General features: G+C 41.5%; 1 protein-coding gene across 3 annotated transcripts in view; it reads left to right on the top strand.

Annotated features, from left to right (window-relative positions):
• Positions 1–22501, top strand: part of LOC104586101 (lipase class 3 family protein) — a 91840-nt gene that overhangs the window by 22069 nt on the left and 47270 nt on the right. For 2 of the 3 annotated variants that reach the window (XM_010243231.3, XM_010243233.2), the window contains 2 exons: positions 1535–1656; positions 1741–1832. In XM_010243231.3, the coding sequence (XP_010241533.1) occupies positions 1535–1656; positions 1741–1832 (214 nt within the window). The remainder of the gene's footprint in view (positions 1–1534; positions 1657–1740; positions 1833–22501) is intronic. The other variant, XM_088887677.1, reaches the window with a different exon arrangement.

Here is a 22501-nt window from a genome sequence, read left to right as displayed (position 1 = left end):
GGGAACTTCCTCCAATTCAGGAAGTATATGCTCTAGACCAATCTGAAGAGAGCAGTTGATGATAGGAAATCAACTAGTGGATATTGTACCTTTGTTGGTGGGAACTTGGTCACTTGGAGAAGCAAAAAGCAAAGTGTAGTGGCCAGATCTATTGCTGAGGCCGTGTATAGGGCCATAGCACATGGAGTTGCTGAAGTACTATGGGTGAAGAATTTGATTGGAGAGTTAGGCCTCTTGGTTGATGGCCCAATGTCTCTCTACTAGACAACAAGGCAGCCATTAATATTGCAGTCAATCCAGTTCTTCATGACAGGACCAAGCACATTGAAGTCGACAAGCATTCATAAGGGAGAAACTTGAAAAGGGGGAAGTTTGTACTCCTTACATCAGTTCCAAGGAACAACTAGCTGATGTCCTTACAAGGGGTCTTCATTATTTGCGACATAATGAACTGTGTGACAAGTTGGGCATGATTGACATATATGCGCCAATTTGAGGGGGAGTGTTGTAATGTGTATGTAGAGGCCTGCGGCCTACTAAGGGGTTTTTTTTGTCTTTTCCTCAATGTATTAGTTATGAACTGTCACCCTAAATATAAATATTAACTTAGGCGCTACCAGCTACAATTCTTGGAATAGATCTCTCTTTTCTCTCTTCTCTCCTCTCTTCTCTCTTCTCCCTTCTCTCTTCTAGATCTGCCGAACTACATAGGAAAAAACAACAGAATAATTGGAGTGATCACAATGTTGAAACAACGACGGGGAACTTTCGACAGAAAATCCAACAGAGAGGACAAGTGAATTCTAAACCTTTGAATAGGAAAAGGTGACAAGATCATTTAAAGAAGAGGAAGGAGAGAGGATTTGGGAGTTGATAGAAAATTACTTAGAAGAATTTAAGAGAAGAGAGCTGGTGGAGCATAGATCTGAAGAGAGGGAAGCAAGGAATGATTTTACTGATCCTGTGGCAAATTCTAGAGAAGGTTCTGGTGAAATAAGAGAGAGTGAGAATGTTAGTACTGATACAAGTGATTTAACTAATCCTGTGGCAAATTCTAGAGAAAGTTATGGTGATATAAGAGAGAGAGAAGATGTCAATATTGATACAATCTAAGGAAGGTATTTTTATATCTCAAACAGGGTTCTTAATTCAAAATTACTGCTTTTTGTAAGTGAAACGAGCATGGCTAACATCTATTCTTAGCTTGAGTAGGAGTGTTGAGGAATGTAATGTTTAAAGGAGGGTAGTCATGTCATTTGCATAGGGTTTATCATCTATCATGTGGCAGGGATATTCTGTTCTTTCTTATGTTGTTTTCCAGCACTATGTAAAACAGGGAGCTGTGCATGCACCCTGAGAATTCTTCTTCCTCTAACTGTTTTTCTCTCATTTCTTCCTTTTTCTCTTCTTATCTTCTTCCTTCTATTTTCTGCATTGTTCTGCTTAGATTACTTTTTTTTAGTCACTCGATCTGTATATCATATATCTATGTTATCATAGATTATTCCATTTGTAATTATGGTTTTGCATTCAGGACTTGCTTTATTGCAGCAACATAGTGAACTCACACAGTCATATGAAGAGCTTATGGAGGTACCAGGAGAGCTTATTCGAGAGGCTGCTGCATTTCATCACTTTGCTGAGGCTGCCTACACGGTCCTGTGGTGAAGCATTTCTTAGTACAACATCATGACCTCAAGCTAAGGCAATAGGATCTTATTTAGTTCAGTTTCGGTGCAGGGTCCACTGCTTGATTTTGGAAGAAATCCTGTCATATTTCCTTGTTCATGGCTCTATAGGCAAGGGGTATTAACCCCATGGACTCGTAACAGGTTGTGAATTATTTGTTTATAATTTGTCAATATGTATTTATCAAAGTTTATAGTTTGTGATTTTTAATTATAATATACTATGCTTTATTTGTGTTTATATGTTCTTTTAGTTTGTTTGGTGTACTTGTCTTTGGAAATTATCTTTATGTTAAGGTATGCCTATGCATTCTTTCATTTTTTTTTCTTTTTAATTTTGAGGTTTGTTTTTTTTTTTTGAAAGAAGGTAAATTATGATTGTACTAATAACTGGTCCTGTGTACAATGAGTAACTGTACAAAAAAGGACCTCAAAAAAAGGTCACTCTCAAAAAAGTATAATCAGATGTAAAATCTTTGAATTCAGCATGTATTGACAACCAGCTCCTAATGGCATCTATGGCTGAATTGATGACCTCGGCTTTAGAAGTGGATTTGTTTTCAAACATCCTTCTGTTTCTTTCTGACCACACAGCCCAAAGCACTGCTGGAGGGATAGAAGCCCAGCAAAGTCTCCCTTTTTGGGAAGTCCAGAAATCCGCCCCTCTTCCAATAGAGCTTTAACTGATGCTGGCACGCACCAGCTCATATTCAGAGTTTTCAAAAAGTGGCTCCATACTGCAGAACTAAACTTACAATGGAGGAAAAGATGTCCAACAGACTCCACCTCCTCATTGCATAAACAGCACCTAAGATCTGAAATATTCATGCCTTTTTTTATCAACATCTCCTTAGACAAACACCTCTCCAGAGCTGCAATCCAACCAAGGAACTTAATTTTTGAAGGAGCCAGATTCCCCCAAATGGCACGACTAGGAAAAGGAACTTCAGTCCTCCCCACTAGCTTATAGTAGAAAGATTTTAACTGTGAAGACACCAGTTTTGGTCCCGTTCCAGAATTTTGCATCTTGGGAGTGGAGGTTTAGCTACTGGCTTTGTAACAGAGAGAAGATCTGCAACCTGTTGAATTTCCCAGTCATTGGAGCTTCTTCTAAAGGAAGGAGTCCAACACAGTCTGTTCTCCTGAAGTCTGAAAGAATCCGCTACTAATTCCTTGTCTGAGGCCACATTGTATAAGTCAGGAAACAACTCTTTTAGGGGGCTGTCACCAATCCAGTGGTCTGACCAGAATCTAACTTTTCTTTCATCTCCCACTTTAAATCTGATGCAATCAGAGAACTGTCTGGCTGCCTTACATATTCCTTTCCACACTTTTCCATACGTTTGAGGGGGTGGTCCAGTATCCCACACATTGTTCCTTAGGCTCTGTCACCTTCCTCCAAAGATTATTTGGTTCAGTTGAGAATCTCCACAATCAACTTCCTAATAAAGCTTGGTTGAATAGCTTTAGGTCATTGCTGCTTATTGCACCACAACTATGACTTCAGCCCTTAAAAACCTTTGTTAACTTACTTGTTTCTAAGAGTAAGACCAATGAGAGTAGGTTCCAGTCATATAGCTTTAGGCACTGAAATTAAGAATCAAAAGCTAGTTGATTGGAGAATGATAATAGGGTTACAAATTTGATGAAACAATAGCAGTAAATGTGGACTGGTATTCGATATCATATGCTGAACAAGGTGTTGTATCTTGTTTGTCAGGGTAGTGGACTGGGATGGTTGCAATGCGGGTTTAGTATAGGAGTATGATCAACTTAATAATCTCTTTCATATTTATCAAAAGTAGCCTGGTATTCCTTATTAGAGCTCTTTCTCTGATCCATTGTGGTAGGTTGACCATGCATTTAGTGACCATGTGATACATTCATTTGCTTGCAGTATATAAAATGATTTTTTGTAGTGTGGTGCAATACATCCTAGCTCCTCACATTCTTCAGAGACCAGCCAAGAAATATGATTCTAGTTCTCTTTTCCCTTCAAAATTATCCAGTGAGGTTACCAGTCTTTCTTCTTTGAGAAACTCTCTAATGACAGTATCCATATTAAGAATTATCCCCTTTTTAAGAAAATGTTGGCTCTTCCCAAGGTTCAAAGTATTGAGATGCACAATATGAAAAAAATTGCATATTGTGCATTTCCAAGCCTCAATACTCACCCCTTTAATTGTTTTCTTTTGACTGTTTGGAAATAGGCTTAAGATTGTTACAATATATTACAGATGATTAAACTTCCATTGCATATGTATTTTGAATATCAGTGGATTCAGAAACTGATAGGGTATGCCCCATATTAGACACATTGTATTGGTACTTGGAACCTTGGCCCTTCCAACCTCATAGTCACTGCATTATCTTTCTTTCATCACTAATTTTATTCAGGCTCTTCATAATTTGCCTCCCCAATATGAACCTGTTCATACCTAGACCACAAAACTATAAAGCAAGCATAATGCTCCTGTATCATTTCTTTTTCCAACCTGGGAAGACATGAAGATTTCATATTTAATTTGGATCTTTATAGAATCATTGGATTGCTGGTAAATCTTTCATGATAGTCACATATTTCCATAACTGTTTGAAATCCCTGTATTGGAATCATCAATAGTTCCCATATTTGGGATACAATTGCATTATTGATCTTCAATAACAGAAATTAATGTATTAATGGATAATAAAGTTACAATAATTTGGGTAGAGGTAAAGAGGCTTAACTCTCCCGTAAAAAGAAAAAAAGAAAAGAGGATTACAATACAGCCCAAAACATCTGTTCCCTTCCCACCCCTTGTTTCGCCAATGTATCTGCAAAAGCTTTTGCAGTCCTCTTCACCCATTGAAATTGAACCTCCATCCCCCTAGTTAACTGTTTATCTTCCCTTCTTTCATTTGCATATTTCCACAGTCCATTGTCCTTTTGTAACCAGCTTTGAGTCTCCTTCAACAATTAGCCTATTAATACTCATCTCCTTTGTTTTTTGTAAACCTTCCATTAAAGCACATATCTCAGCTCTGAGAGAGTCCCCATTCCCAATGGGGCCTGAAAACAAAGAAATCACCATTCCATTCTCATCTTTGAACACCCCACCAATACCCGAGGGCCCAGGATTACCTTCACTACTGCCATCAAAATTTAATTTTACACACCCTGGGCCTGGTGGAGACCATAAGGGAGAGGCACCTGATGAGAGAGGAGCGGAATTTGCCACTTCCAGCCAGCTATTCAGTAGCATAACTGTAGAGACATCAGCAAACATATCCAAAGACTTCAGATAATGCACCACCCTAACCAATATTACCTCAATGGTACTTCTTTGTTCCTTTTCTTAGGCCAACTAAGGAAAGAGGTGGCAAACAAGCTTCGTATATCTGGTGGAGGGGTCCACCTGCAACCAAATAAAGAAATAAACCATTCCCATATATCAGAAACAAAAGGACAGGAAATTAGTAAGTAATAGGAGCTTTCACCATTAGCCTTGCAGAGGGTGCACCGATTTGGGGACAAGCACCAATTTGGCCTTTTCTTTTGGAGTAAATCACATGTGTTACATCTTTCCAGGAATGCCTCCCAACAAAAAGCTCCAATCCTTGGAGGGATTGGCTTACCCCATATTTCCTTAACTGGGAAAGACTGGATAGACTTGTTGGTCTGTTGTGCCAAGGACTTAAAGAAAGAAGCACAAGAAAAGGCCCCAGAGGGGCACAAAGTCCAAATTCTTCTATCCCTTTTTGAAGGGTCCAAAACCACCACATTCAAAATCTGAATTAAATCCACAACATTTTCCAATTCTGACTCCCTAAGGCCTCTCCTAAGACTCAAATCCCAATCATACCCAAAATTTGATTTAGAAGGGACCAAAAAATCAGACACACACTTGCCTTTGAAATGGGAGAGGGAGAATAAAGAGGGAAATTGGTCTTTCAGGGGTACATCCCCCACCCACAAATGTTCCCAAAATTTAACTTGATTCCCAGAGAAAAGATCATACCTGATGTATTGCAGAAACGAGGGAAGAATGGCATGTATGGATTTCCAAGGAGAGGCCATGCTAGTCCTTGCCACAAGCCTAGAGTCCCAGCCATCAACTGCCTGTCCATGAAGACTCAATATTACCTTGGTCCACATCTTATCCCTATCCCCTCCAAACCTCCACAACCATTTACCCAACAAGGCTTCATTTTTCTTCTAAATATTATCCAATCCCAAGCTACCCTCCTCTCTACACTTGGAGACTGTTAACAGCTGTTATTTTTTCCTATGTATAGTACCGCAGGGGTATTATTGTACTTTTACTCCTTTTTATTTTAGTTGCTGTCGCCCTAGTATATATATTAAAAAAGCTGTGCCGCCAGCAGTATCTTTTTGCTCTCAGTTTTCTCTTCTCTCTTCTTCTCTCTTTTTCCATTATTATCTCCTGCATAACATGGTATCGGAGTGGGACTATCAGATCTGAAAGGAGAAGTCGAGTGAACAGTTTTTTTTTTCTTCTTCGCACCAGATTTCCAGATCTGTCGCCCTCATCTGCTGTTCGGCTGATTGAAGATCTCACACATTGAAGTAACTTTTCTCTCTCTCTCTTACCTTTTTTTTCTGGTCGTGTGCCAGGGCAGAACCCGTACTAGGTTTTCCGATTGGATGTGAGGTGATCAACACCTCTTTCTTTCCTTTTTTGTGGGGTCGAATGATCCCTGTGAAACTGTAGGTCGTGAGGACCTTTTTGTGTGCTGCAACAACAACTTTTATGGTGAACTGTGGGTCAGAAAGTGACCAGTACCTCTTGTGTGCTGCAACAGCAGCTTTTATGGTGAACTGAAGGTCAGAAAGTGACCAGTACTTGCTGTAACAGTAGTCTTGTTGATGCGTAGGTCAAGAGATGACCTGTATGCACTGTGGCAACACTTGTGTTGAGCTTGTAAGTCAAGGGATGACCTGTTAGTGCTGTTACAACAACTGTGTTTTTTTAAAAGGAGGTGTGTTTCTGAAGATTTTTTTTTTTTCGTTCCCTCTCAGTGTTGAATTTCTTTAAGGCTGTATACCCCATTTAAGAGTTGGTTTTGAATCTGAAATCATGAGTGGTGAAGATTTTGTTACATCCGGTGTTTCCTCAATGCTGAATGGAATGAGTGGAGGTGTGGACCTATCCTTTCCCATGGCTGTTATTCCTCTTGATGGTTTAAATTATATAGAGTGGTCAAGAGGGATCAAGCTGTACATCACTGCAAGGGGAAAGATAGGTTATATTAATGGGAGAATCAAAGAACCACATTCTGGGAGTGCTGAATAATGATAGATGGAACCAGGAAAACAACATGGCCATGTCTTGGCTTTTAGTTGCTATGCAACCTCAAATAAGAAAGAATTTCATGTGGGATGAAATGACAAATGAGATATGGGAACAAGCAAAATCAACATATTTGGAACTGCGACACTATGCAAAAATCTACTAGCTACAGGCAGAATCGTCTACTTGTAAACAAGGGGAGAGGTATTTATCTGTGTACTACTCAGACTTGACCTTTGTTTGGAAGGAGTTAGATCATTATCAGAGTGTGGACTGGAAGTGTGATGAAGATGAAAAATTGTACAAAAAACTCGTCTCCCAGCAGAGAGTGTTTGCTTTCTTACATGGTTTGAACCCTACATATGAATCTATCAGAGTCCAGATCCTAGGTAGCAAGGATCTTCCATTAGTTCAGGAAGTTTATGCTCTTGTACAATCAAAAGAAAGCAGAAGGAATTTGATGAACAGTTTTGGAGGAGATGTAGTTGTGTTGGCAGCGAAAGGGAGTGTTACTACTGGTGAGGGAAATACTTCTAAGAAGGGGGATCTTCAGAAAAAGATGGATGACAAGGACAAATTGTGGTGTACTCATTGCCAGAAACCCCGACACACCCGAGACACATGCTGGGATCTTCATGGGAAGCTGCAATGGCCTCAAGATCTGAATAAGAAGCAAGGTTCAGATATGAATAAAAAGTCAGGGCAGCAAGGTACAAGAAAACACACTATGGCAAACATGGCTACTCAAGAGAACCAGCCCCCCGTTCATACTATGACTCAGACACATTCATCTGGATTTGACCCAAGGGAGGATATTATAAATTCCTTCCGTGACCATTTAGAGCTCTATGGTAGAGCAATTCGTCAGATGGATGCTCCTCCCTCAACTTCATTTGCGTCTACATCAGGTAACTCTACCACAACTTTCCATGTTGCTTCTCATAACCCTGACACTCCCTGGATCATTGATTCTGGAGCGTCAAAACACATGACTGGTACGTCCTCTTACTTTCAAACCTATCACCTTTTTTCTGGAAGAGACAAGGTGAGACTAGCTGATGGATAATACACTACCATAGATGGTCAAGGAACCATTTCTCTCCCTCTCGGCCTTACCCTCTCTGATGTTTTACATGTTCCAAAATTTCCCATTAATTTGTTCTCTGTTAGTAGTATTACTAATTCCTTAAACTGCTAAGTGACCTTTTTCCCTTCTTAATGTGTGACCCAGGATCTGGCCTCGGGGAGGACGATTGGTAGAGGATGTATGGTTGATGGACTTTACATGCTGGAGAATAAGGCTGGTCTTTAAGTCACAGAGTCTAAGAGTCAGTCCTATAAGAGTCAAGTTTATTTATGGCATTGTCGTCTTGGTCATTTATCTTTTGAGTCTTTGAAAGTGGTGTTTCCAGATGAAAGCTAAATTACTGTAGCCGAAGTAGCAGAAAAGAGAAGAAGAAGAAGAAGAGATGCAGGAATGTCGAACTCTCTACTCAGTCGACAGTACTATTATTTATATTATGGTGTAGTACAATGATACAGGAAGTTACTAGAATGCCCCTGATTAGTGATGGGACACCCAGACAACTTAAAACATTAAACAGGATTAGGCCCATTAACAAAGGCCCAGTACAGGACAACTTAAACTTAAGTATAGGCTAATAAGAACTCTTATCAGCCGAATACTCATACATACAAAGACTTCAATCCAACACTCCCCCTCAAGCTAAGCATGGATATCAATCATGTTTAGCTTGCCAAGCATGTCCCTAAACTTTGCTACTGCCAGCCCTTTAGTCAGTACATCCGCAATTTGCATCTCAGATGGAGTATAAGGCACACAGAGTTCACCCGAGACAATTCTTTCTCTAACAAAGTGCCGATCAATCTCAATATGTTTTGTCCTGTCATGCTGCACGGGATTGTTGGCAATGTTGATGGCAGCTTTATTGTCACAATACAGCCTGAGAGGACCTTCAGCCTTAATGCCAAGTTCATTAAGAAGAGTTCTGAGCCATAAGAGTTCAGCAACCCCGTGGGCCATAGCTCGATACTCTGCTTCTGCACTTGATCTAGCCACTACATTCTGCTTCTTACTGCGCCATGTGACCAGGTTTCCTCCCACAAATGTACAATAACCCGAGGTTGACTTCCTGTCTCCAACAGACCCAGCCCAATCTGCATCAGTGTAGGCTTCAATTTCAATTCTATTGTTTTTCCTGAAGAGAATTCCCTTCCCTGGGCAAGTCTTCAAGTACCTGAGAATCCTTTCAACTGCTTTCATATGAGGAATCTTTGGAGAGTGCATAAATTGACTGACAACATGCACAGCATAAGCAATATCTGGCCGAGTGAGGGATAAGTATATCAGCTTCCCTACCAATTTTTGGTATCTCTCTTTATCATAGTAGTCCTCCCCTACTGATTCCTGCAGGCCATGGTTCTGTTCCATTGGAGTATCTGCTGGCCTACACCCCATCATGCCTGTTTCCTCTAGGAGGTCAAGAACATACTTCCGCTGACATATGTAGATTCCCTCTCTTGACCTGGCAACTTCAATCCCAAGAAAATATCTCAAATGACTCAAGTCTTTGATCTCAAATTCAGAAGCTAGAAACTCCTTCAGTCTTTTTATCTCTTCCAAGTCATTCCCGGTAATTACCATATCATCCACATAAACAATGAGTGCAGTAAGTTTGCTATCCTGTCTCCTTATGAACAATGTATGGTCTGCACCACTCTGAGTGTACCCCACTTTCTTCATGGCCCCACAGAGCCTCTCAAACCATGCACGGGGAGATTGCTTCAACCCATATAATGCTTTCCTCAATTTGCACACCTTTCTACTAAAGTCATAGCCTGGTGGAGGTTCCATAAATACCTCTTCATGAAGGTCACCATTTAAGAAGGCATTCTTCACATCCAGCTGATGAAGTTCCCATGAAAAATTTGCTGCTAGTGACAATAGAACCCGAATTGTGTTGAGCTTTGCTACCGGGGCAAAGGTTTCTTTGTAGTCAATCCCTTCTTTCTGAGTAAACCCCTTTGCCACAAGTCTGGCCTTGTACCTTTCAATGGACCCGTCCTCCCTGTGCTTTACAGTAAACACCCACTTGCACCCAACAGTGGTCTTCCCCTCTGGCAGATCCACTAATTCCCAAGTTCTTGCTTTCATTAGGGCTTTCATCTCTTCATTCATAGCTTCTTTCCACCTTGGATCAGACACAGCCTTTGAGTACCTAGAAGGAACACGCACAGAGGAAAGAGCAGACACAAAGGAGTGATAGGCAGGAGATAAATGTGAGTAAGAAACAAAATCAGCAATGGGGTGCCGGGTGGTGCAAGAGCGGATAGGCTTACGGAGAGCAATAGGAAGATCCAAATCAGAAGTATGAGAGTTGAAATTACCTTGGATTGTAGAGACAGATTGATCCGAGTCCAACTGGTTGCTGTCATGAGGTTGAGGACCCCTTTTCCTTCTGTTGTATGTAAGTATCTCTTTTTGTTGCCTACTGGAGCCTTCAAGAACATCTGCAGCATCAGGAGAGGTAACCGGCACAGTGGGAGCCTCACTGGGTTGACCCGGAATGTCACAACAAGGAGTAGGAGGAGAGGATGGAAGACCCAAGGTAGATAGGGGAACAAAAAAGGAGGGAGAATGAGAATCCTCTTCCATCCCACTAGTCTCCCCCTGAAGAGGATTCTGAGAAGACTGAAAATAGGATTGAGACTCAAAGAACACCACATCTCTGGTGACATACTTTCTCTTGGAGACAGGGTCATAACACTTGTAACCCTTTTGTGTAGGAGAGTACCCCAAGAATATTCCCTTTGTAGCCTTAGGATCTAGCTTAGTCTTCTTTGGATCCTTCACATGTATGAAACATATACAGCCAAAGACCCGAGGAGGAAGGGGAAAGTCTGGAAGAGTGGGGCACAAAACAGAGAAAGGGGTTTTCATACCCAACACCTTAGATGGCATCCGGTTTATCAGATATGATGCAGAAAGTACAGCTTGAGACCAGTATTGCTTGGGGACTTTGTGTTGGAATAGTAAGGCTCGAGCTGTCTCCAATAGATGTCTATTCTTGCGCTCAGCAACTCCATTCTGCTGAGGAGTATAAGCACAGGATGACTGATGTAGTATGCCAGCATCTTCCAGGAATAAGTTCAAGGATTTTTCAAAGTATTCAGCAGCATTGTCTGACCTGAATTGCTTAATCTTCTTATTAAACTGTGTTTCAATCATCTTGCAAAATGCCATGGTTATCCGTGGTACTTCATCCCGTCCTTTTAACAGGTAGATCCATGTACAACGAGAGTAGTGGTCAATAAAACTGATAAAGTACTGGAAGCCATCAAAGGAAACAATGGGTGAAGGGCCCCAGACATTAGAATGAACCAAATCAAAAGGAGCACAAATTTCATTGCTGGAAATTGGATACATAGTTCTACATTGTTTTGACATTTGACATACTTCACAGGTTAGACTCTGACTTGGAATGCCCTTAAACAATTCGGGAAACAACATTTCTAATGAGGAGAAAGACACATGACCTAGCCTAGCATGCCAAAGATGCAGCTTAGCTATTGACTCCACACTTTCCGGATTACTAGCAGCAGATGCTTGTAAGGCTGAGCTGATGTCTGCATCAAGGTAGTAGAGGCCTCCATACTCATGACCGCATCCAATCGTTCTCCTTGTCAATCTGTCCTGGAAGACACAATGAGTAGGAAAAAAGGTTATACTACAGTTCAAATTTTTGGTAAGTTTTGAAACAGACAAGAGATTTGAGGTAAGACTGGGAACATGTAAAACTGATTTAAGAGAGAGGTCCTTGCTTAGGTCAACAATTCCCTTTCCAGAGATAGTGGAGAAAGACCCGTCAGCAACTCTCATCTTATCCTGACCAGACAACAAATGATATGAAGAGAATAGGGAAGACATATGTGTCATATGGTCAGTAGCACCGGAATCAATAACCCAAGAAGTAGAGTCAATAGAGCCAGTGGCACTGAAGGCAGAGGCTGTACCTGATCTAGCAAGAGATGTAGAAGCAAAAGAATTATTTCTTAGACGGGCTAATGCCCTACTAAGGATCTCAACCTCACTAGCAGAGAAGCCCAATGTACCAGTTCCAGAGGAATCAACAACCTGTCCCATAGGAGAAGAAGACACTGTTGGTGTATTTTGTGAGTTGTCATCATTGTTGCTGGTGACAAAATTCCCACTTGCCGCTGGCCTGTTATCTCTAGAAGAAACATCTCTGGGTATTGAAGACATCTTGACTGCTGCCACTGTGTAGGTGACACTGATTGAGACTAGCCGAAGCAGTTCTGAAGGTTCTGAACCAGTTCTGGAGCAGATCTGATTAGCTGAAATGACTACAGCAGGTTCTGACAGCACTCGACACAGTTTCAGACTTGCCGAGACTGTCACAGTTCTGAAACAGTTCAGTTACAACAGCAAGCAAGGAGTTCTGGGCTGGTAACCGACCTGAAGCTAAGGGTTCTCAACTATTGTGCTATGCAGACTCCACTTGAACTTTGAGTACTGCAACTGTAAAGAGAGTGCCCTTCCTTGCGGCCAATACTAGGACTGCTGACATCAGTCCTCAACTAGGGTTCACAGTGCTGAACAATCTGGAGCTGGCAGCTTCCTAGGTAATCTCACAGCAGTGGTGAGGGGTTTCGGACTGATAACCACCCTGAACTTGGAGCTGTTTGCCACATTGCTATGATGGTAGAAGTGTTCACAGTGCTGGTAGAACACTAGATAGACTTCACTTGGGCTGAACCAAAAACTGCAACAGTTCGGGTACAGTAGTGAGTGAACAGTTCGAGGCCGCAACAGTAGCAAGTGAACAGTGGCTCTGTTGAAGAAGCTAAGTCTGTGCGAGTCTTGCTGGAGCACTGAAGCTGTAACTGTAGAAGTAGCTAAGCCCCTTTCGGCTAGTGCTAGGACTGCTGAAATCAGTCCTCAACTAGGTCTGTCCCACACAGACCTCTCTTAGTAGCCAAATAGCTACTATTTGCTGGAAATAACCTAGTAGGACATCTACTTCTGGGTCTTACTTCCCTTGAGTCCCACAACCAAGAGAAACCCTAGGTTCGAACTTGCTTTACTCTTACATCCCTAGGTCTTCTCTACAGCAACCCAGAAAAGGGAGAGAGAAGATGAAAAGACAACCAGAGAAGAGAGTGTGCCGGCTGAAACCAGGAAGAAGCTAATGCTCTGATACCATGAAAGCTAAATTACTGTAGCCGAAGTAGCAGAAAAGAGAAGAAGAAGAAGAAGAGATGCAGGAATGTCGATCTCTCTACTCAGTCGACAGTACTATTATTTATATTATGGTGTAGTACAATGATACAGGAAGTTACTAGAACGCCCCTGATTAGTGATGGGACACCCAGACAACTTAAAACATTAAACAGGATTAGGCCCATTAACAAAGGCCCAGTACAGGACAACTTAAACTTAAGTATAGGCTAATAAGAACTCTTATCAGCCGAATACTCATACATACAAAGACTTCAATCCAACACCAGAATTGTTTAAGTCAGTGTCCGTTTCAGATTTCTCTTGTCAAACTTGTCAATTGAGCAAGCAGTGTAGAACTCATTTTCTTTCAAAAAATAATAAATCTGAATTTCCTTTTCACATTGTTCATTCTGATGTGTGGGGCCTTGTTACTTTACCAACTGAGAGTGGCTACAAGTATTTTATTACCATTATCGATGATTATTCTAGATATACATGGGTATATCCCATGCGGACCAGGGGTGAAATACCAAAAATTATCCAAGATTTTCAGCAGATGGTCTTCACCCAATTTCAAACTGAAATCCAAATTTTTTAGTCAGATAATGCCAAAGAGTATTTTCATAGTGATCTCACGGAATGTTTTGCTTCACGTGGTTCACTTCACCGTAGCTCTTATGCCCGAACACCACAACAAAATGGTGTTGCTGAAAGAAAGAACTGATACCTCCTTGAAGTGGCCCAGGGTTTACTACTCCATATGAATGTCCCAAAATGCTTTTAGCTTGAGGCTGTCCTTTGTGCTACCTACCTCATCAACCGTATGCCCTCTCGTTGGTTAGAGTGCAAAGCCCCACATCAGCTTTTCTTTCCTAAGGCCCCCCTTCTTCCCATTCCTCCTCGTGTGTTTGGTTGTCGTTGCTTTGTCCAAAATTTGTCACCCACTCGTGGAAAATTGGATCCTCGTGCTATTCCTTGCATATTCCTGGGGTACTCCTTCACTTAGAAGGGATACCGTTGTTTTGATCTTGTTTCTTGGAAATTCTATGTTTCCATGGATGTCTCTTTCTTTGAGAGTGAGCCTTTTTTCCCTGTTTCTCCTCAAGGGGAGAGTAGGAATGAGGAGAAACTGGTTCAGCTCCCTCATCTTCTTGATCCTCCTCCTTTTCGTGTCTTCTTCTGTCGTCACAAAGGCCAACCAAATTCAAGAGTTGTGGAGAATCCAGAAGCTGTACCTCTAATGCCATTAAACTCTTCGGGGGCGGGTCATACTCACTTAGGTATCTTGGTTCCCGTTGATGTCCCTGACCCCATTGCAATTGGTACCTCCGTTGCTAATGACCTTGACCTTCCTATTGCTCACAGGAAAGGTGTTTAGATCGTGCACCACTAAACACCCCATTTCCCACTTTGTTTCTTATGAAAACATTTCACCCTCTTTTCGAGCCTTTCTCACATCCATTGACAGTGTCCCTATCCCTAAGAATGTGGCAGAAGCTCTTTCAGTACCTGAATGGACAGATGCTATGAAGGAAGAAATTAATGCCCTTCATAAAAATGGCACATGGGAACTCGTAGATCTTCCTAAGGGAAAGGATCCAGTTGGATGTAAATGGGTGTTCACAATCAAACATAGGGCTGATGGCACGGTGGAGAGGTATAAAGCTCGTTTAGTGGCAAAGGGGTTTACACAAGTGTACGGAGTTGATTATGCAGAGACTTTTGCACCCGTTGCCAAGATGAACTCCATTAGAGTTCTATTCTCTCTTGCTGCTAATCTTGACTGGGATCTACATTAGCTTGATATCAAGAATGCATTCTTGAATGGTGACCTTGAAGAGGAAGTTTACATGATACAACCCCTGGTTTTCATGCTCAAGGCAATGAACAAAAGGTGTGCAGTTGAAGAAGTCTTTATACGAGCTGAAACAATCACCGAGAGCCTGGTTCAGCAAATTCCATGCAACGGTTCAGTAGAAAGAATACAAGCAATGTCAATCTGATCACACATTGTTTGTGAAAAGAGGAGAAGATAAAATTACTGCTTTGATAGTATATGTTGATGATATAATTATCACTGGCGACTGGAAGGATGAAATCCAAAAGTTGAAGAGTTTTCTTGCCACACAGTTTGAAGTAAAGGATCTAGGTCCTCTAAGATATTTCCTAGGAATTGAAGTTTCCTACTCAAAAAAGGGTATCATCATTTACCAAAGGAAGTACGTCCTACATTTACTCCAGGATACAGGAAAAATGGGAGTGAAGCCAATTGATTCCCCTATTGATCCTAACCATAAATTAGGTGACAGCCAAGGTGAACCTATCGAGCATGTGAAACAGTTTCAGAGACTTATAGGGAGATTGTTATATCTTTCTATGACCTGCCCAGACATTGCTTATGCAGTTGGTGTCCTTAGACAGTTCATGCATGCCCCTATGACCACTCATCTTGAAGTAGCAAAAAGAATCCTCCAATACCTTAAAAGGTTTCAAGGTGCTGGCTTGTTGTTTCAAAGGCACGAACATTTGAAAGTTGAAGTGTATATTGATGCAGATTGGGCAGGATCCCTAAATGACAGAAAGTCAACTAGTGGCTACTGTACCTTCATAGGAGGAAATCTAGTTACCTGGAGAAGCAAAAAACAAAGTGTGGTAGCTAGATCCAGTGCTGAAGCTGAATATCGAGCAATGGCTCATGGAGTGGCTGAAATTATGTGGATAAAGAATCTGTTGAGTGAGTTGGGTTTTCCAGTGGACAGACCTATGACCCTATTCTGTGATAACAAAGCAGCCATAAACATTGCTGCTAACCCTGTGCTACATGATAGAACTAAACACATCGAAGTCGACAAGCATTTTATCAAAGAGAAGGTTATCACAGGGGAAGTGTGTACTCCCTATGTCAGCTCTGAGGATCAACTTGCAGACATCTTTACAAAAGGATTACACCACTCACGACATCATGATTTATGTGACAAGTTGGGCATGATTGACATCTATGTCCCAACTTGAGAGGGAGTGTTAACAGCTGTTATTTTTTCCTATGTATAGTACCACAGGGGTACTATTGTACTTTTACTCCTTTTTATTTTAGTTGCTGTTGCCCTAGTATATATATTAAAAAAGCTGCGCCGCCAACAGTATCTTTTTGCTCTCAGTTCTCTCTTCTCTCTTCTTCTCTCTCTCTTTTCTCTCTTCTTCTCTCTCTTTTTTCTCTCTTCTTCCATTCTTCTCTCCTGCATAACAGAGACTATCTCCCAACTTACTCTATGATCTTTCCTTTCCTCCCTAGCTCCCATAAGAAATCTCTCATCAACTTTTCCAGCATTCTACTTATTTTTTCTGGGATTCTAAACACAAATAAGTAATACACCGGCAAGCTAGCCAATGTAGACTTAATTAGAGTGATTCTGCCACCCAGAGATAAATAATTCTTCTTCTAAGAGGCTAGCCTTTTTGTAAACCTATCGATTATTGGGCTCTGAAAACTGTTATTCTTTGGGTTATCCCCTAAAGGCATCCCCAAGTATGTCATAGGCCACTGTGACACCTCAGAACCCAAAATCTCAGCCCTTTCCCTCATCTCTCCTTCCATGTTCACCCTTACCACACAGCTCTTATCGAAGTTAACCTTTAGATTTGACATTATTTCAAATAACTGCACTGCCATCTTCAAATTTCTAACCCATCTCACTTCCTCCCCTTCACAGAATAGGATTGTGACATCAACAAACTGTAGATGTGTGACAGGTAACCTATCTCTTCCAACCCTCCACCCCTAACTAGGTTCCTCGAATCTGCCCTCTCAATTAACTTCCCCAGCACTTCTGCTATCAAAGTAAAGAGAAATGGGGAAAGGGGGTCCCCTTGTCTAATTCCCCTGGTGGCTGGGAAATGATCCACTACAGACCCATTCACCAGGATTGAACAATGACAAGTCTCAATAAATCCCAAGATCCATTTGCACCATTTTACTCCAAAGCCAAAGTAGTCCATCACTTGCATTAAGAACGGCCAATCAACCATGTCATAAGCTTTCTCTAGATCAAACTTAACACAATCCCCTTCTTCTTGCTTCTCCTTGGATCCTCCACACACTCATTAGAAACAAAAATTTGGTCCACAATTTGTCTATTTCCCACAAATGCCCCTTGATTCTGTGATATTAGATCTGGAAGTACTTCTTTGATTCTTCTACAATACCTTAGCAATGATTTTGTACAAACTTATAGGTCTATATTCTCTCAGGTGACTTGCTCCCATTTTCTTTGGGACCAATGCAATAAAAGTTGAATTTACTCATGGATTTATCACCCCCCCTTCAATGAAATTCATTGAAAACTTTAAGGACATCCTGCTTCAATATCTCCCAACAATCTTGGTAAAAGGCCATAGTGAAACCATTAAACCATCCGGACCTGGTGCCTTAGATCTATCCATTGAGAATATTGCCTCCCTTATTTCCTCCACCTCAAATTTTCTTTCATGTCACTCCTTTGCCTCCTCAGAAAGTTTTGGCCAATCTAGACCTTCCAACCAGATCCTTTGATTCAGGGGCCTTCTATATATAGACTTAAAATGCTCCACAAAAGCCCTAGCAATCTCACCCTGTTGAGTAAGGGTCACCCCATCAAACTCCAATTTTGAGATCAAAATTTTCCTTTTTCTCCTGTTGGCCATTGCATGAAAGAATTTGGTATTTCTATCTCCCTCCACCCACTTATGCCTTGATTTTTGTCTCCAGCTAACTTCTTCTTTAAATAGTATGTCCTCTAATTGCTTCCTCAGTTCCCATCTCTCTTCTTTATCCCTAACACCAAACGTGCCTTCATTTTCCTTTGCACAACTACTCAATTTGATTCATCAGAACCTGTTTCCTTTCCTTAATCCTACTAAAATGAATGGTATTCCATTCCTTAATTTTTGCTTTCAGCTCCTTCAATTTCCAATGAAATTTCATACCCTCCCAATTGGCCCTTGGGGCAGTTCCATTCCACCAATCCTTAACTAGTTCCTTAAAACCTAGGTGGGACAACCACATATTCTCAAATCTGAAAGGTGATGACCCTCTATTGCCAATATTCTCCCTCATTAAAACAATGGGCCAATGATCTGGTTACCCTAGGCAGGGTTCTAGAAGTAACTGCCCCCAAGTGCTCCTCCCAATCTGTTGTGAATAAGAATCTATCCAACTTCGAACAGATAGGATTTGCCTATAGGTTGGACCAAGTGAATATGCCATGCATCAGTGGAGCTTCCTTTAGTTCAAAGCAATTAATAAAACTATTAAACCTCCTCATACTTGTGTTTCCCCCACCCTTACCACTGTTTGTCTCCTCCACAAATCTTATGACATTGAAGTCCCCACCTAAGCACCATGGTCCTTCCCACAATCCTCTTATGTCTTCCAATTCCTGCCACAGCTCTTTTCTTTCTCGATATCTAGTTGGGCCTTATGTATGGTCAACACCCACTCAAACCCATCTGCCCTTTGTCTAAACTTGAGGGACATAGTAAACCTCCCAATCAACTCTTCAATCCCTTCTAAACTTTCTTCTTTCCAAATTGTCACTATTCCCCCTTAACTACCCCAAGCAAGGCTCATTGCCCAATTTATTCCCCTTGCCTTCCATACAGATCTTGCCCATCTCCCATCAAATTCCATTAATTTTGACTCCTGAATCAGCACTATATCTGGGTCCTCTCTGCTTATCACTTCCTTTATCAATGGCTTTTTCCTTCTACCACCAAAGTCCCCCAACATTCCAGCTTAAAATCTTCATTTCCACTTCTTTTTTTACCCCTTTCTTCTACCCTTTTAGTTAGTCCCCCTCCTCCCCTTTCTCTCACTAAATTCTTTATCTTCCTCAACATCTCTTCTTTGCCTCTCAGCCTCACTCAATTTTCTCTTTTTAATCTTGCCATCCTCCTTTCAATTCCTAAAAAAGCCCTTCAAATCATCCGGCTTCTTTACTTTACAGCCTAATTGCTCTGCCAAGTCTGCATTCAACACTTTCTGCTCACTTCCATTGGCACCTATCTTCTCTATTAAATTCTCAGATTTCTGTTCTCCTGCTTTATCCCCACTCTTACTTCCCTGAATGGATTAAAAATGATGTTACTGCATGGATCGGGATTAAAAATTCTCCCATTTTCATCTATTAAATAATATTTAAGTACTTGGAAAGTCTGTTTTAAATTGTCAAGTAGCAAAACTCCTACCTCTGTAATTTTTCTCAGATTCTTTCAGTTCCTCCAAGAATCTTTCTATTAACTTCCAAATCCTTTCCCCCACTTCCTCCTCTCCCTCTACACATTTTCTTTTCTCCAAACTCTGCACCCCAGGGTTTTCTTGAGCTTGTGACAATACGGCTGGCTGAGAATCTGGAACACAGGAAGCAGACAGAAGAATAAGATTAGTACTAGACTTAATATGCACTGCCATACCTTGGTTTGACTCCGAGACGGGATCCGCAGAGGAGCAGGGGAACCTATCGCATTTACTACACTTGGAAACTGAGGATTGCAAGTTTCCTTAGTTGAAGCTAACTGTTGGGATACATTTCCTGTCAAAGGCTTATCTTTCGATAAACTCCTTAGGCTCTGTAGCTCATCCCTGTTTTGGTCGTCTCTACTTGGTTCACGAGAAGCGCCTACCTGCTCACCAAAAATCTGCCCAATGTTCATTACGTGGTCAGGTTTATCTTTACTCGACTCCAGCTTATCCCCCCGTGAACCAAAACATACTCCACATTATTTACTCCCTTCACCTCCTTAGATGGATGCATACAAGGGGTTACTGTTCCCTTGATTTACTCAGTGTCAAAAAGGAGAGTAGTGTCAAGCAAGTCTTCCTCGCTTGCAACCACTACAATTTTATCGTTCAATCTGCCCACAACAAAATCATTTGTCGAGTCTCCTTCCTCCTCATCAGAAGTTTCGCAGTCAATCCATCCATCATCTTCCACATCCATGTCTTCCAGTTGTTCCCTAGAGTATCTCGGATTGGGGCGACCCGTAATCTTCTTCCCCAATACCTGTTCATTGTAGGGGGGTCGAGGCATCCATTGGCAGATTTCTTTTTTGGAGTTCTTCGATTCTTGAACAGAACCAGTTCTCTTTGGGGACGATGATAGACCCCAACAACCATCTGCAATCTTCGCCCCTAAATTATCCCTCACGTGGTGGCCATTAATTGAGTCACATGCACCCTCCCCCTGGTTCGACCCAGAGGCTCGAATATCCTGGGCCCGGTTTAAACTCGTAATGTTTTCATGCTGACCCGCATCAGCCCCGACCTCCTGGCCACGTCAGCGTATGATGGTCCGACCACCTGACTTTTAAACTTAATATTTTTTGAATTCTTTTCTTTTTCAAGGTGGCCCCCCAATACTTCCTTGGGAGTTGGGACCCGACTCTTCCTCTTCCCAGAAAAGTTCTTCCTTTTCCTTTCCTTCTCCTCCCACAATATTTCTGCCACGTGTGCTTCCGTCCTCCATGTCACCTTCGTCTTCCTCCTTCGAACAACTCCTTCACAAAGACGCTTCCACTTCCGTCAGTACCCAAATCTTCCTCCATAGTTCCTCCGAGAAGATAGTCACCAAGCGGGGCACCTCCTCCGGCTTGATCCCACGGATTCTTACTTTGATCGCCATCATGTCACTGAAGCTGCAGTCCTCCATCAAGCCACCCAACGTGTGGACTATTTTCTCTACTGTCGACTTATTCCAGAAGTTTAACGGCACCCCAACAAGCTTAATGTTGAAACATCCTCCTGTAATATCTTTCTCATTACAATACATACACCATTCTTCGATGACTATCAACCCTTCCTGGGTTTCGATAGAAGAAAGTTCTATCTTTGCCTCCCCTGATCGAGAATGGCTCTGTTTTCGCTAAACGGAACCACAATAACAGGTTTTTTAATGCTAAAATTCTTCACCAATTCCTCTGCAACGAGCTGCCAGTCATTAATCTTTTTTCCATCTATCAACACAAATCTGTTCTTCAATTTCTGTTTATCTACTTCCAACTCCAACTTAACTTAGCAGAGCAAGCAACTGACTCTGTTCCTCCACTGCCTTCTGAGTTATTTGCTCTCCCTTGCCTACCATAACACTCTCACTCTCCCCCAACTCTGCTTTCTCCTTTAAAGTCTTTTGCTGAACCTTTTTAATTATCTCCGTCAATACCAGGTATTCCTGTAGCTTTTCTGCAAAACACTTCCAACCTGTCTTCCTATTTCCTTCTGGGATACACACAAACTTCCTATTGCCTTCCCCAAGACATTCTGTTATCACTGTGAACCACCCCTTTCTGTTGTTTCTTAGTTCAGCTATAAGGTTCTTCCTTTCCATATTCAGCTGACCTTTCCGTCCAACTTCTTTCTTGCTGTAAATAACTCCATCCACAAAACCCTTCACCCAAATCACTGCGTCTCTGTAAATATAAATAGTTGTTTTTTTCTCTTCCCTGATCTTCAGGCACACCTGTCCCTTGTTTCTACAAGCTTCAAACACATACTTTTTGGCTTCGAACTCCAGCTCTCTTCTCCATGTTGCAGCCGGCTTGAACTCCATAGCTGCGTATCCTATCTCCGTCAGTGTTCTTCTAGAGGTTCCAGGTTCTTCACAAGGTATCCAGTTAACGAGGACTCCTCAAATTTCGTATCTCCAATCATCACTCTTCATCGTCTATAAACAAGCACGAGGGAAAAGGAGCCCTAAAACGCCATTAATAGAATCCAGAATTTTACAGTGAAAACAGCAGGAATATATCATGGAACGACCGAAAGAAGTTTTCTATAGAGATTAGCTGTCAGCCCTGATAGTGGTCGGGTTTTCTTGTGTTATTTCTTCTCTCCTGGGAAGACGCTTGCCATTATCACCAGAAATCAATAAATAAAATGGCAAAAAAAAAAGGCAAAAATGCCTTTTAGACCCCAAGAAATCATGTAAGTTAACCCCAATCAGCTAACTGCCATGTAACATCCTCATGCCAAAAGATAACCCTTTGTACCATCTTTTTGGAAATAGATAAAAAAGAAGCATGTCCTTGTTTTCCACATTTTTTTGGATTCCCCCAACTCATATTCTTTATCAATAGCCTCCACTAAGTTAATTCTTCAATGTGGGTAGGTATAAGAAGCATGTCCTTGTTTTCCACATGCGAAACAATGGAAATTGCTGAACCTTGTTGTTTCTTTCTCTTTCTTACACAAAGTCCAATAGGATTTCTAATAGTTGTCCAACCCAGAC

The sequence above is a fragment of the Nelumbo nucifera genome, chromosome 1, assembly GCF_055504915.1.
Source record: "Nelumbo nucifera cultivar China Antique chromosome 1, China Antique-T2T, whole genome shotgun sequence".
NCBI lineage: Eukaryota > Viridiplantae > Streptophyta > Magnoliopsida > Proteales > Nelumbonaceae > Nelumbo > Nelumbo nucifera.
The sequence above is the reverse complement of the archived record's forward strand: the minus strand, read 5'-3'. Positions and strand labels throughout refer to the sequence as shown.